Source organism: Eretmochelys imbricata, chromosome 15, assembly GCF_965152235.1.
Source record: "Eretmochelys imbricata isolate rEreImb1 chromosome 15, rEreImb1.hap1, whole genome shotgun sequence".
NCBI lineage: Eukaryota > Metazoa > Chordata > Testudines > Cheloniidae > Eretmochelys > Eretmochelys imbricata.
Window position 1 is genome coordinate 25,077,266 of NC_135586.1, and position 13,791 is coordinate 25,091,056.

The window sequence follows — 13,791 nt, forward strand, 5'->3', positions numbered from 1 at the left end:
TGGAGGCTGCTGCCTAGAATGCACTCAGACTTTCTATGAATGTTAATGACCAGTTCCAATAATAGATGTAATTAAATGCTTTAAACAGGTAATGTGAAATGCCTTTTACTCTTTGTGGGCCTGATTCTGCTTTTGTACTGGTTCTACATGAGTGTAACTCTACTGACATTATTGAAGTTGCTCTGATTCACCCAAGGCTAGAGCTGGACTCTTTATATCTGCAAGGTAACTGTGTGCTATAACTCTGACTCTCTTTAATAACAGGTTCCTCAATGTCAGGATGGCAGCTTCAAACCTGGAGAACCAGTTGCACAGTGCCCAGAAGAATCTGTTGTTTCTCCAGCGGGAACATGCCAACACACTCAAAGGCTTGCATGCTGAGATTCGACGACTGCAACAACATTGCACAGGTAATTACATAAATACTTCCAGCAGTGTTGCTATGATCACTCAGCAGGCTCAGCTTTGCGAAAGGCTTCACTCCCAAGTCCTCTCCTTCCTGAAGCCATTTGAAATACTATTTCACAATAGTATTCAAATATTATTTGACCAGTTGCACTTCCAGAAGAAGCTTGGTATTATATTATATTTTAGTAATTGCATAAAAACCTGCAGGTTCATGCCATTTCTCAGTATTGAAATCTCCATGAATCATCATCTCCTGTTTTGTACTTAGCTCAAACAATGTACATTTCTGAGTACACAAACTATTGTAATAAATAAAGTACAATTGTTAAAATAACTGAAAAGCCTGTTTTGTGAAGTGTTCTCTCATATTTATTTCATGTACATTGGCTTTCTTGCTAATATGGTAATCTGCAGTGGGTCCCTTAGTTCAGAGTAGAAAGGTTCTGCTATAATTTATTATAGCAAATAATAATGTACAGTAGAATGTCAGAGTTATGAACTGACCTGTCAACCACACTCCTCAATTGAAACTGGAAGTACACAATCGGGCAGCAGCAGAGACACTCCCTCCCTCCCAAAAAAGCAGTACAGTACTGTGTTAAAAATAAACTACGAAAAGAATAAAAGCAAAGGAGCATTTTTCTTCTGCATAGTAAAGTTTCAGAGCTGTAGTAAGTCAGTGTTCAGTTATAAATTTTTGAAAGAACAACCCTAATGTTTTGTTCAGAGTTACGAACAACCTCCATTCCCGAGGTGTTTGTAGCTGAGGTTCTACATGTTTTAAGGGCTTATAAAAATGTTTGTAGTGCAAAATATGTATGTATGGTCTAGCAAAAATAATTTGCACTCAGGTCTAATGTGTTGATAACTGATTTTGATGTAGTAGCAAAGATCACTCTTATATTTCTACTGGCTGCATCTAATGTGAATTACTGTACCAGCACCAAATGAACGTAGAAACCCTCTTAGGTCCCAGCTAGTGTGTATTCCCAGCCAATGCAGGATTTTCCCCTATGGTATATTCTCCAAAGCTTTGTCTAGTCAACAACTTTTGAGAGAATATTTCACAGTATTCATGTACAGGTGTGCACTGGGCTCAAGCAAAATAGCCTATTAAACTAATCAATGGCAAACAATGCTAATAAGTGAAAAAACGGACAGAACAGATTTTACTCTTCAATTTTAGTCATGAAAATCATTTTAAGTATTTACACAATAAACATGTCAGAACACTTAATTCAATCAAATTAAACCCAAAACTTAACATGTGCAGCTGCAGGATACAGAGGTAGTTTGGGGAGCATTTTCTATAGCTTTCTTTAAGGCACTGACTTAAATCTGTTGAAGCAGACTTTTGCTACTAGAAACATCTATGAATGCAAAACACAGTTCTAACCTCTTTACAGATATGCTCTATTTTAATCATACGTAATGTCCAAAAAATAAAACCTGTTTCTTTTTTAGATTTGACCTATGAGCTGACTCTGAAAAGTTCGGACCTGGCAGGTAAGAAATGCAGTGCAGGTGATGCTTTTCATGTTCTGGTTAATGTCTTCCATCTTTTGGTGTGTTTGTGAGTGCGTGTGAGTGAGAGGTGTGGGCATCCATTTTTTTTATTATTATTATTATTTTAAACACATCACAAGTATGTAATAACACTTTTCACTTAGAATGTTCAGTGCCTTCCAACCAAGGATCCCAAAATGCTTTCTTGCTTGCTAGGCTTAATTTCTGAATGCTTTTGAAGAGTTCCTATCCCAGGGTCACAAAGAAGCCTATGGAAGGACCAGAAATAGAACCCAGAACTGCTGACTCCCATTTCTTTGTTTTAACCACCAGACCAGCATTTCCTTCTACTCAGTACAGGAAGACAGAAACTATAAATACTCTCACTCTGCCCATAAATCACATTCTTGAAACTGTGCGAATACTGTCGCTGCATCACAGATCTGGAGAAAACTGCCAGGCATTTCAGCTGTGCTGGGCTTCAGCTGCTGATACTTAAGAGCATAATGCTTGCTGGGGATAACCCCTAGACTAGGGAAAGGGTACAGACAGTTAGGCCTCACAACACGGCTCTGTGTTAAGTATTTGATTGTACCTATTTTACAGAAGGATAAGATGAAGTATGAAAAGATTAAGTGATTTGCCCGAGGTGTCGTGCCATGGCAGTGGAATAGCGCCCAAGAGTTCTGACTTGAAGAGCATTCTTCTAACCATTAGCTCACCATTACATTTATAGACTTTCTAATGTGGTACAGCCAGGCATTCTCCTAGCCATGTCAATGAGTTCTTGTTACTCTTGGGGGTTTAGCAGGATTTGCAAAATGACTTAAATTTGGGAGCATTCAGCAACCAAAATTTACTATAATTTCTGGCTACTTTCCTAGAGCAACTGAGCTATCTTCATTTTTACTTAAACTTGGTATCATCAACTGGGTTCCCTCCCCATCCGAAGCTGCTGAATGTGGCATTGTCTTGTATCTAATTTTTTATTTAACTAAGAGCTATTGTGTTAGCTTTTAAACTAAGAAGTGGCCAGTGTACTTCCAGAAGTTAGCCTTTGGGATGTTCTTACATTCTGAGAATTAATTTTAAAGAAAGGAGTTGCATTGCTCGTTTTTTACTTAGCGGCTATAATTAGCTTGAAACAATTTACTTTTCCTGTTCTAGAAAATGGTAATTCAAGAAGTGATGAACTCAAAAGAAAATGTGAAGCACTTGAAGCTCAGCTGAAAGTCAAAGAGGCTGAAAATAATGAATTATTAAAGGAACTGGAACAAAAAACTGCAATGATAATGGTGCTGGAAAACACCATTAAAGAAAGAGAAAAGAAGTATTTAGAAGAGTTAAAAATGAAAAGCCATAAGCTAAATATGCTGTCAAGTGAACTAGAGCAGCGAGCAAGCACTATTGCATATCTAACTTCACAACTGCATGCTACCAAGAAAAAGCTTATGAGTTCAAGTGGGACTTCGGACGCCACCCCATCTGGAAGTCCAGTATTGTCCAACTACAAGCCAGCCCCTCCCAAAGATAAGCTACCTGAGACTCCACGACGCAGAATGAAAAAGAGTCTGTCAACACCACTAAACCCGGAGTTTGAAGAGGCCTATAGATTAGGATCGGATAGCCGAAAGCTGCTGTTGCGAGAGCCTGTTGATGCTATGCCTGATCCCACTCCATTTTTACTGGCCAGGGAAACTGCAGAGATCCACCTGATCAAAGAAAGGCCTTTAGTTATTCCACCCATTGCTTCAGAACGCCCATCAGGCGAATCACATAGTCCAGCAAAAGAGAAGCAGCACAAGGCGCATATTGGTGTGGCACATCGAATTCACCATGTAACAACATCCCAGCCTCAGCCTGAGGTTGAAACATTAGCAGTGGATCAGGTCAATGGAAGTAAAGTGGTCCGAAAGCATTCAGGGACAGACAGAACTGTTTAAGTGAAATGATTGATGTGATGCTCTATTATTCTGTTGCTGTTTATGCACTGTGATCAAATAGGATAAATCTCACCTGCAGTAAAGTTTCTTTTAATGCCCCATGCATGCCAAATTTTTTCCAGATCTGTCATTAATAATTATCCTACTTCAATGAAACACAAATGAGACTCTCTGTTCATATTGCAAAGTATATAATTACTAAATGCTGTGGCCAAATCTAGGTGTACCTGACTGCTTGCTTCTAAGTACTACTCCATTTACTATAACTGCATAAGTGGACAAAAGCACAGGCTACAGTCTGCATTATTAATCAACATTAATGAAAAAAAGATACTAATTATAAACCTCCAGCAATATGTATTGGCTGTTAATGTTTAAAATGTCAATGTTCCTTTGAAGTCTTGATGGTGTGTATGTAGCGTTTCATACACAGACTCTAACTTTCATGACAAAGCCTTTCTTATGGCAGCATTGAAAATAATGCAGATGTGCACATGTGTTAAGATAACCTACGAGAGAACTTTTTTTCAGTGGTCCTGATCAAACTGTGTTCATATTTTTGTTACATTTCTTTCCACTTTTACAAAATTCCCAACAAACTTTATTTTATTAATCCTGTATTTTGATTTGTGTCCTTTTCTTCATTCTTTTTAACAGTTTCAAATGGTCATAATATATAACTGACTCTGGTGGGAGTGTAGGAAAGAGAATACCAATTGAAAAACTATTGTGTAAGTCTTCATGGAAAGAGTACGAATACTGTCCTAATGGAAAGCAGGCTCCTGTTTTGGTGTTTAGAAATTGAATGATTAATATTAATCTTACACTAATTAATACTTTGCACTATGGTGCCTTTTGTACAAGGCTCTTAAAACGCCTTACTAAGGTGTAAAAATAATACACTGCACAAAAAGTGCACTATTGAAATGTTTGTTTTTATACTTAGTCTGTATATTGTACAACAACATAAAAACCATCAGACCTAACCAATGATTTATTTGTTTTTGTTTTAAGTTTGAAACAACTTTATGGAGACACCAGGCTCATTCTTTTTTGAGGCACGCTCACAGAAGGATGCAAAACCCAGATGGTATTTCCAGAGTTATCTGGCAATGTTAACCTTGGGAGCCTTTCAACCCATTCTCAGTGTTTTAAGTGGTTTGGAGAATTCCATTACTAAAAATGTCAATTATTAGCAAAGTACAAATATTCTTTTAGGTTTTTTTAGAGGATGGGGATCTACAGTTCAAAGGAGAAATGAGTTACTAACCTGCGAGACAAAAAAGGGGAATGTTTTCATTTAACCCACTATTTTAAAAACTGTTTTGGGTTAGTCATCTCTAGTAGCAAACAGAATTATTTAAGTAGTTTATCCTTAAGCTCCTCATTCCAGATGTTTGGAAGATGGCACTAGTTTGCAGTTCTGTAGCACACTTCAGCCATAGATGTCAAGGTACTTTACAGCAGTGGATAAATCTCATACTCATTTTAACCCATGTTTTGAAATGACTTACCCAAGAGACCACAGGAAGTCAGTGCTAGAGAACTTGGCTTTCCTCAGGACATTGTCATGCTGGCATTCAAAGGATGGGAGGAACAGTGTGGTCTATGTGATTCCTATGCTCTCAACAATACTTCATCTCTCCCAGTAACATACCAGCTGCTTGCCCATTTCCCTCCTCCTTCCTTTCCTCTACCCTAAATACACACAACACAAAAATGCAAATGCATATTCCTTTAACTCCTAAATTTCTGGGAGTTAGCCTCAACACTCATTCTTGCTGTGGTAGGAGTCTGCTGTCCGATAAAGCACAACAAATAGAATTGTGCATATGATGATTCCAAAATGCTGGTAGGTCCATGATGTGCCTTTACCAATTTGAAATACAATACTTGTTTAAGCTAATAAAAGAAACAACTTCTTAGAGGTTGGAAGTAGGTACTTATCCTTTAGACTAAGGACATTATAGATCAGCTAGTGCTCTGGAAAGTAATCCAACTTCCCATCTGTGCCTGTGTCTAAAGTTTACAGAAAAGTGTAAGAGTGAAGCTACAATTATATGAAAATTAAATCAAAACATGTCTGTGGCATGACTGAACAACCCCCTCTCTTTGCTCTCTGATCAGATTATTTTGTTTTAAGAACTCTCCAACCTAAAAGGCTAAAACCTTTATTTTTTCAAAAGTACAGAAAAGATTAAATTGAAATAAATAGCTAAAATCCTTCTTTAAATATGCAGACAGAATTAAATATAAGTTAACTGCATAGTGCTTTTTATTTACTAAATCTTAATGTTTTAGGAAAAATTGCTGCAAATACTTGTTTTGAAAATGTCTCCGGGCCAGTTTAAAATCAGTAGAATTCTCTTGAAAATGCAGGGCAAAAAAAACTTGATCCCGTGCTTCTTGGCTTAATTTGACTTCATAAGTTGTTCTCAGATATCCACCAATACACTTTGGGTGTGGGAAATCAACAGTTTAAGGTGTCAGTCAGAGTTCAAAGTGAGACAGACCCCTTGCAGCACCCAATGGGAAATATGCTTTGTGGTTGAAAGATCAGCTTCAAAAACTAAGCCAATGCCCATGGCATTTCTTCTCATGGAGGTTGTGTACACAGGTGTCCGGAATGTGTTCTAAAGGCAAGAGAAAGGCAGGTATTGTTTGAAGTACAACAGGGGGCTCATGACGCTGCAAACCTGCTCATGCATCTGACTGCCGTGGAACTAATCACATGAATAAGGATCCTTAACAAGGATTAGGGTTTGCAGGATTGAACCCTTACGCCTTTAGTAAAGGTGCTATAAGAATCTTGCATTCACTATTAGAATACTATTAAGACAGCCTTAATTTAAATCCCTGGTTGGGGCAGATAGGGGGACAGGGATGTATCAGCTTCCCCAATTTTCATTTCATTCAATAATCCTAATTGGCCAAAACTAAATGTGTCACCAAGTGATAGCAACTAACAGCAGAGAAATCTAATTAAGGAAGGCAAAAAATTATGCCTTGTCTATTTCAGACACAGTCATCTCTAAACCAATTTTGTTGTTAAAACGATCACATCGGTATGTGCTCTGCCTGTGGTAATAGGAAAGAGCCTGTCAGTCTGTCCTTGAGGGAAGATATTCATACCTGTAGTTTGAGCCGGTGTGATTCAATAGGAATTATCTTTAGAATAGGTAAATCTACCGTCAAGACTTTGGGCTTGCTTCGGGCAAGACAGCAATTCTCAATGTCCCAGTCTGCTCCTTCCAGATATAGACCAGAAACAAAGCATCCTGCAGCAAGTAGAAAAGCAACATCTTGTAAATGAATCCATTTAAAAAGGATTCTTTTTTTGTAAGGCTCATTCTCTCTGGACTAGCCAGACCTTGTTAGTATGGGTTTACAGCAACCTCAGCGCATTGAAATACTGTAAATGACTCCTGTGTTTACTTATTATGAATCAGGCACAAGCCAATTTCATGCAGTTTTTAAAATTAAAAATACCTTTAATTACACTATCTAGAGTAAACATTTTTAAAGGCGCTCAATCTTAAGAGCTACATTTGCAAAGGCACTTAGGTTCTAGAATCCCAGATTCACTAAACCCTTGCTCAGCTGCTTGCCTAAACTCACTCAATGCCCAAGATTTTCCTGTAAAAGTGCCTGTTTCCACCCCTGGGCCCATGCATTGCTGTGTCCCTCTAGGTGTCCACATGCTTAAGCCCCCATGTGAGCCTGAAAATCCACTGATCTTGCCTGCAGGGCCTGAGCTAGGCAAGCTCAGAGGCTACCTAATGCCACACACCATGGGGGGAGGAGGATCTGCCTCATAAGTTGTAGCCCAGTGATTAGGATACTCAGCTGGGATATGAGAGACCCCCTGACTTCAAGTCAAGTTAACAGCTGCCCCCGCCCCACCCCGGGAGAAGGGATTTGACCAGAGATCTGCCACCTCTCAGATGAGTGCCCTAACCAGTGAGCTAGTCCAGTGTGGGAATCCCTCAATTGCTCCTGTCGAAGCAGTTCCACTACATATAAATAATGAAAGAGGCAAAATGGGCCAAAGCATATGAGCCTGGTAGGTAAGGCACTCACCTGAAAGACCCAGGAAAATTGGAACAACCCAGTGACATTGCTCAGGGGTGTGAAAAATCCATGCCCCTCAGTACTGTAGTTAAGCTGACCTAAGTCCCCAGGCAGACAGTGATAGGTTGACAGAAAAATTCTTCCATTCCCTCGGAGACAGATTTACTCCAGTGCCAGGAGAACCTCTCCCTTCGCTGTAGTGTCCACAATGAAGCACTACAGCAGTGTAGATGTAGCATTTTAAATATGGACAGAGCCTAACTCCCATTCCCGCTGAATACCTTGGCATCAGTTCCTTCCATGAACGGTCCTGCATGACAAACAACTCCGAGTTCTTGGCTGCAAAGGCGTAAGTTAAAACAAACTAACACTCATTACCTTTGTAAAATGACCATTGTGTTTGCAGCCTAATTAACAACCGCTTTCTCAAACTCTGCACTGGAAAGTGCTACCTTGCCCAGGGCGCTCGGTGACTTCCTCTGCAGTACCATACTGGGTCACTTGTGTGTACAGGGTGGAGCGATCCAGTGGCCAGCCATTTTTCCTACAGGTGGCTTGAACAAGAGCTGTGAGATAAGACTCAGGAATCTGTAGTCCTGAGAGCCACATAACATTTGGTTCGCCCTCATTAACCTGGAATCAATCACAAGAGAGACCTCTTTCAATTCCGAACTGCTCCGTCTCATGAGGGACCTGCCTGCTCCTCGTTCAAAACCAAGGGGTTCAGTGCTAAAGCCCTGCAACTGTCACTCAGTTTAAGTGGAAGCTGCAGGTATGAAGCATCTCTAAAGACTGGCCAAGGAGCCCTATCTGATCTGCCCACTGCAAGGGTTCAGTAATGCCGGTGTCCCTACTGTAATGGAATGGGTTCGTTTCAAACAGCTTTTGGTGACAGCGTTAAGTGTTGAATCCTACAGACGGACTCTAATTTGGGCAGTAAATAATGCAGATACAGCAGAGGGTTTCTCTGTTCTCTTACTCACCCAGGACGTGTACTGGTTATACCTATTCCTAAAGTAAATCATCCAATTTCCAAGTGTTTTTAGCGTGTCAGCTGCCAGCTTTCTCCAGATGCTCGGGATCTGTCCATTAAAGAGAGCCCGAGCCACTTCATCCAGTTCACTGCTCATTCCAACTTCCCCAGCCAAGGCCTGGGGAGAGAATTTGCAGAGACAGAACTTAAGAATTTCAAAGCCCAACAAATTGAAATGAGGAGGATTCCCTTTGAAACTGAATAGTCTTACTCTTTGTAGTTCAGCCAGGGATCTGGACATACGAATGATCAGTTTGTTAAACCGTTCCAATTCCTGCAATAGCACGACTGTTGTTGGTGAAATTTCTATTCCAAAAGTCTTTCTTATCTGGTCAAGATCAAATATTTGAGGCATCTTGTTTTCTATGTCCTTTGCAACCTGTCCAATATATTCATCTCGACCAATTCCACTGCCAGATTCCCCTGTAATTAGAACAGTTTAGCGAGCGCTAAATAACTTTTATGTTTTCTATTAGTCTAAATTCAAACATTTCCTATAGATTTTTAATACTAGCGGATTCTTGTTCCTCTCCTGCAACATCTTGCACATGGGCACCCTTCTTTGCCCATATGGAGCCATGCTGAAGTCAATGGCAATGTAAACACAACAGACTGCCCATGTGCAAGAAGTTACAAGACCAAGGTCTTAGGCATTCATGATTTACTTTTTGTTTGCAAGAACTGTATTCTAGGTGACAGAATCATACCTGTTTGAGGTTGCAGCTCAAGAAGATGAGACCACATATCTCGAGCAGCTTGTGTATAGTATCCGATTTCGGCATTGGGATGAAGACCAAACACCTCTGGGGTATTAGCAAGTGGTAGAGACTCTAGCTCCTCTATAACACAAAAATACATGAGGCTTATCCAAATGCAGTGTATTAAGATACAGCTACCAGATCTATTTGTGTCAAGGGTGTTTAATGTTTAAAAAGTAAAGAATGTATTAAAATTGTAAACTAAAGATTTTATAAAGAGAAGTGTGATGAGCTGACCACTAGACGCTCGCAGATTTACACACGTCTGGCCTTATTAACCAAGGGAACAAAAGCATTTCAATCAGTGCACACAGTGGATGGCTGAAGTTTGAGACAGCCCTTATATAACAATAGAAATACAGAAAGGAAAACAGATTGTAGGTAGAATTTTTAAATAGTAACTTGTCTAGAAGGAAATGTATTTCTTACCAACAAACTCATCCTTTGAGTTCCCTGCTGGGATTTTATAATCAACCTCTTCATTTTTATAAAAATGGAACGGCTGAAATGTGTCAAATATGAAATCCCCTAAATACTCATCCATATATATGGTCAGAATGCGACGATCAAAGCTGTCAATTGCACGCCCACCGTACATGACCTAGAAATTGGTGAAACTATTTTATATAACATGCTTACTTGCAACAAGTAGATTTTAAAACTTTTGGAAACATCAAAGTATGTTTGGCTGTTGCATACTGCCCCTCCAAGAGGAAACCCTGTGCTTCTCTGGTAACACCTCCTTATGGGGCAAAAGCATGTGCTTGGACACTAGGGGGAGTCTAGAGATGGCTGCCAGATTGTGAAGACCATGGCAGAGCTGGTCCTCTCAAGCTTGATTACTGCAGGGACCACAAAGGGTCAAGAGCTCACTAAGATGCAAAATTTCAGTTTCTTCTGCCGCTTTACTGAAATATGTAGTGTGTAGTGAGAGCTCTGAAATGTTGCAACAGGAGCTTTGTAAATATCCCTTCGTATAGTTCACACTCCAGCACAGGCCTATTGTAATGATAATTCTTTGCAGTTATTCTGTGTAGTGCTTTTCATCAAAGGATCCCAAGGGCTTTCTAATCAAGAATTAATTAAGAATCCCAGCTTCTCCGTGGTGTAGGTAAATGTTATGTCCCTATTTCACTGAGACAAAGAGGTGAAGTGACTTACTCAGGGCCATACAGCAATTACTTGAAAGAACCAGGAAAGAATCTTAGCCCACTTTGCTTGAAGATAAGATTGATCTTTTTGCAAGTGCTGTCCTTATTTACATGATTTCATTTTACCATCAGAGCTACTTAACAATCAGATTTACCTCTCCAATGAGATACTTGAGACTGCCCCATGGGATTTTGTCATCATTTTGCTGGTAGGCTTTGGTCAAGTATGTATTCAGGATTTCCATGCACACCTAATAACAGTTATTACAAAAGTGTTGGATGAGAAGAGTTACAAATTTGTCAGGCAAGGATACAGACATTTAGTTTTCACAAAATTCTAATTCGTACATTAATCATCATGTCTTCCTCAAAAGAAAATGAAAAATAAATCTCACAAGAAACAGCCAGCAGGGGCAAAATGTAAAGAGGCTGGATCAGGAACCTGACTTGTTATTCTCAGCAATCCTGATACTGGCTAAAAGTAACTTTATAGACTCAGGGGTCTACAGGGTCTGTGATGACAGGGAAAGGAGGAACACTAACTTACTGTGAAAAGGAAGATGGACAGACAGAGCATATTTGCAAAGGTAACCTGTGCAAACTCAAGGGCCATTAGGTTTAGCTTCTTACCTGGAAATCAGATTCATTAAAATCATATGGTACATTCCAGCCAATCTTCCCAAACTTCCTTCTCTCCTGAACCACTGCATGGAAAAATGCTAAGACATAGACCAGTGATTTAAATGCGCCATGGGGGCATTGCTCAAGGGCTTCATGGGGAATTTTGAAGTAGGTGGCTCTCATATTCAGTTTCAGCCCATTCGGTGGTTCTGTTACAACCTAGCAAAAGAAAAAAACCTCTCAATTAGCTGGCAAACTATTAAAGTTATGAACTTTACACTTTTGCTTCATACTAAAAATATAAAGAGCAGTTATATAACAACAGTAATACTTTATTAAGTATACTTAATTATATTTTGAAATCAATTTCAAATATTTTGAATTACACATTTTAATTATGTTGCCTTACATCATCCTTCTGAGAAAGGTAAGGCTTATTAACCCTATTTTGCAGATGGTGAAACTGAGGCACAGACAACTTCTTAGCTTGATTTTCAAATGTCACAAAAGCGCTAATTTGTGCTTGCAATGGTCACAGCTGTGCTCACAGATTGGGTTTTTGTAGTCTTAAATGGAAGATATACACATAACTATGTTTTGCAGATCTGGGATGAAGCATGCCGGTGGTGAATATTTTAAAGATGTCATTGATACACTAAAATACATATCTGAATCAATGACTAACTGTCACTCTGCTGTGTTAACATCTGTCAGATAAAATGATAATTGTCACAGCAATGATTTACAACCACAGAAATAGTCACCACAAAAAGAAGATTAGTACAGCATCTCTGGCATGCCATTTATAAATAATCAGCTCATCTTGCTTGTGATAAATGCTTCAGCCTTATGTAGCAGCTGGAAACAACTGTCCTATAAGAACATTTGCCCTATTGACACTGTTGCCCAGCTAGACACAGACCTCGGCTCTACATTTTCAGCATTAGAGAAATGACAGGAGGTGTAGCTGGGTATTTCTAATCCACTCATCACCATGGTGTTTGGCTCTAAAGGGCATTTACAAGTTCACTTTTACTGATGAATTGATTAAGAAGTATGTGCCTAAGGGTAGTATCAGATGAACACGTCTATTAAACTTATTTCACATCAGTGAAACCTCACCTGCTGGAAAACCAGAGGATGACAATAGGATCTTGCTTACAAAGAAAAAAGACAGCATTTAGGGCCCAATCCTGCATGCAGGCCACACTCCCACCAAGGTCAATCAGTTTTGCCTGAATAAGAGTGGCATGTCATGCATTAAGAGTGGTGTGTCATGCCCTCTGCTGGTGTTTCATCCCTGTACTGTACCTTTAAAGACTTCTGAAGTATTCCAATGGGAAAGCCCTGAGTAGGGTCAGTAGTCAGCCACAGGCGGAAGTCTGGATGAGGTTTAGTAATTCTCTCCAATGCTTTCTCCAAATCAATCAGCCATTTCACCAAAAGATGACAGTTCTGCAACATTAACCACTGTCCACGAGCCACTGCATTCTCCAGCAACTGCAGTGCAACCTGTGTCAATGAGATGGAAATAGCTGCCTATGAGTAAAGCTTGCTTTGACCCTGAAAGTGCAGGGCTTCTGAATGGTTTAGTGCCTCCAACTGCTTCCTCATAGCAAGAAAACAGAGCATTTTCCTTCTTTCTTTTGAAGCAGAATTCTCTTGGCACACTCTGAGGGAAACAAAAATGTGCAATTAAGCCATTGTTCCAATTCGCAGAGCCTCCCAGGAATACCTTGTGCTCTTCTATTTCATTAATTGCTTTAAAAATAAAAACAGCACAAAGCTTTCAAACACTTGAAAACAGTAATGAAGTAAGCTTAGGTCATTAGAGTGCGGTTTTCAAAAGAGCTTAGTATTGGTCTAACTCAGCTCTCACTGACACCAATGGGAGCTTTGCCACTGATTTCAAATGATAACAGAGTAGCCAAATGCTGAGTGTTTTTGAAAATCCCCCCGCCATGCTAGAGCAGGGAAACAAGCGAAGGTACAAACAGAGCACAGATGAGGGTTTTTTTGCTTGCAAATACCAATATGCAGTGATGACGTTCCCTACATTCATATCAAGTGATGGAGCGGCAGGGACATTGACTGAAATCTGACAGCCTGCATATCTGCATCTTTTCAACCTCAACAATTTTTTTGGTACAGGTGAGGAAGCAATTCTGAACCTGTCTTGACTCAAACAGCAAATTAACTGACCAGACAAATGTCTGCTCTTATTTTACAGAAAGTGATTGCTTCTAGGGCGGTAAGCTGTATGCCAGTTCCCACCCAGATTGCTTTGTTTTTAATACACA

At 39.7% G+C, this 13,791-nt stretch overlaps 2 protein-coding genes across 2 annotated transcripts in view; one reads left to right on the top strand and one right to left on the bottom strand.

The window, feature by feature from the left end:
* The first annotated feature begins 271 nt into the window (after positions 1–271).
* Positions 272–3,857, top strand: CCDC92 (coiled-coil domain containing 92). Its single transcript, XM_077835354.1, has 3 exons — positions 272–410; positions 1,873–1,914; positions 3,082–3,857. Exons 1-3 carry the CDS (start codon positions 281–283, stop codon positions 3,855–3,857), a joined length of 948 nt encoding a protein of 315 aa, XP_077691480.1. The 5' UTR covers positions 272–280.
* A 2,486-nt stretch (positions 3,858–6,343) lies between these two features.
* DNAH10 (dynein axonemal heavy chain 10) overlaps positions 6,344–13,791 on the bottom strand; it is a 97,850-nt gene continuing 90,402 nt past the window's right edge. The window contains exons 70-79 of the mRNA XM_077835358.1: positions 12,803–13,003; positions 11,501–11,710; positions 11,026–11,121; positions 10,149–10,320; positions 9,669–9,800; positions 9,173–9,384; positions 8,912–9,079; positions 8,381–8,561; positions 6,990–7,135; positions 6,344–6,490 (exon numbers count right to left, since the gene is read on the bottom strand). Of these exons, the coding sequence (XP_077691484.1) occupies positions 6,344–6,490; positions 6,990–7,135; positions 8,381–8,561; positions 8,912–9,079; positions 9,173–9,384; positions 9,669–9,800; positions 10,149–10,320; positions 11,026–11,121; positions 11,501–11,710; positions 12,803–13,003 (1,665 nt within the window). The remainder of the gene's footprint in view (positions 6,491–6,989; positions 7,136–8,380; positions 8,562–8,911; positions 9,080–9,172; positions 9,385–9,668; positions 9,801–10,148; positions 10,321–11,025; positions 11,122–11,500; positions 11,711–12,802; positions 13,004–13,791) is intronic.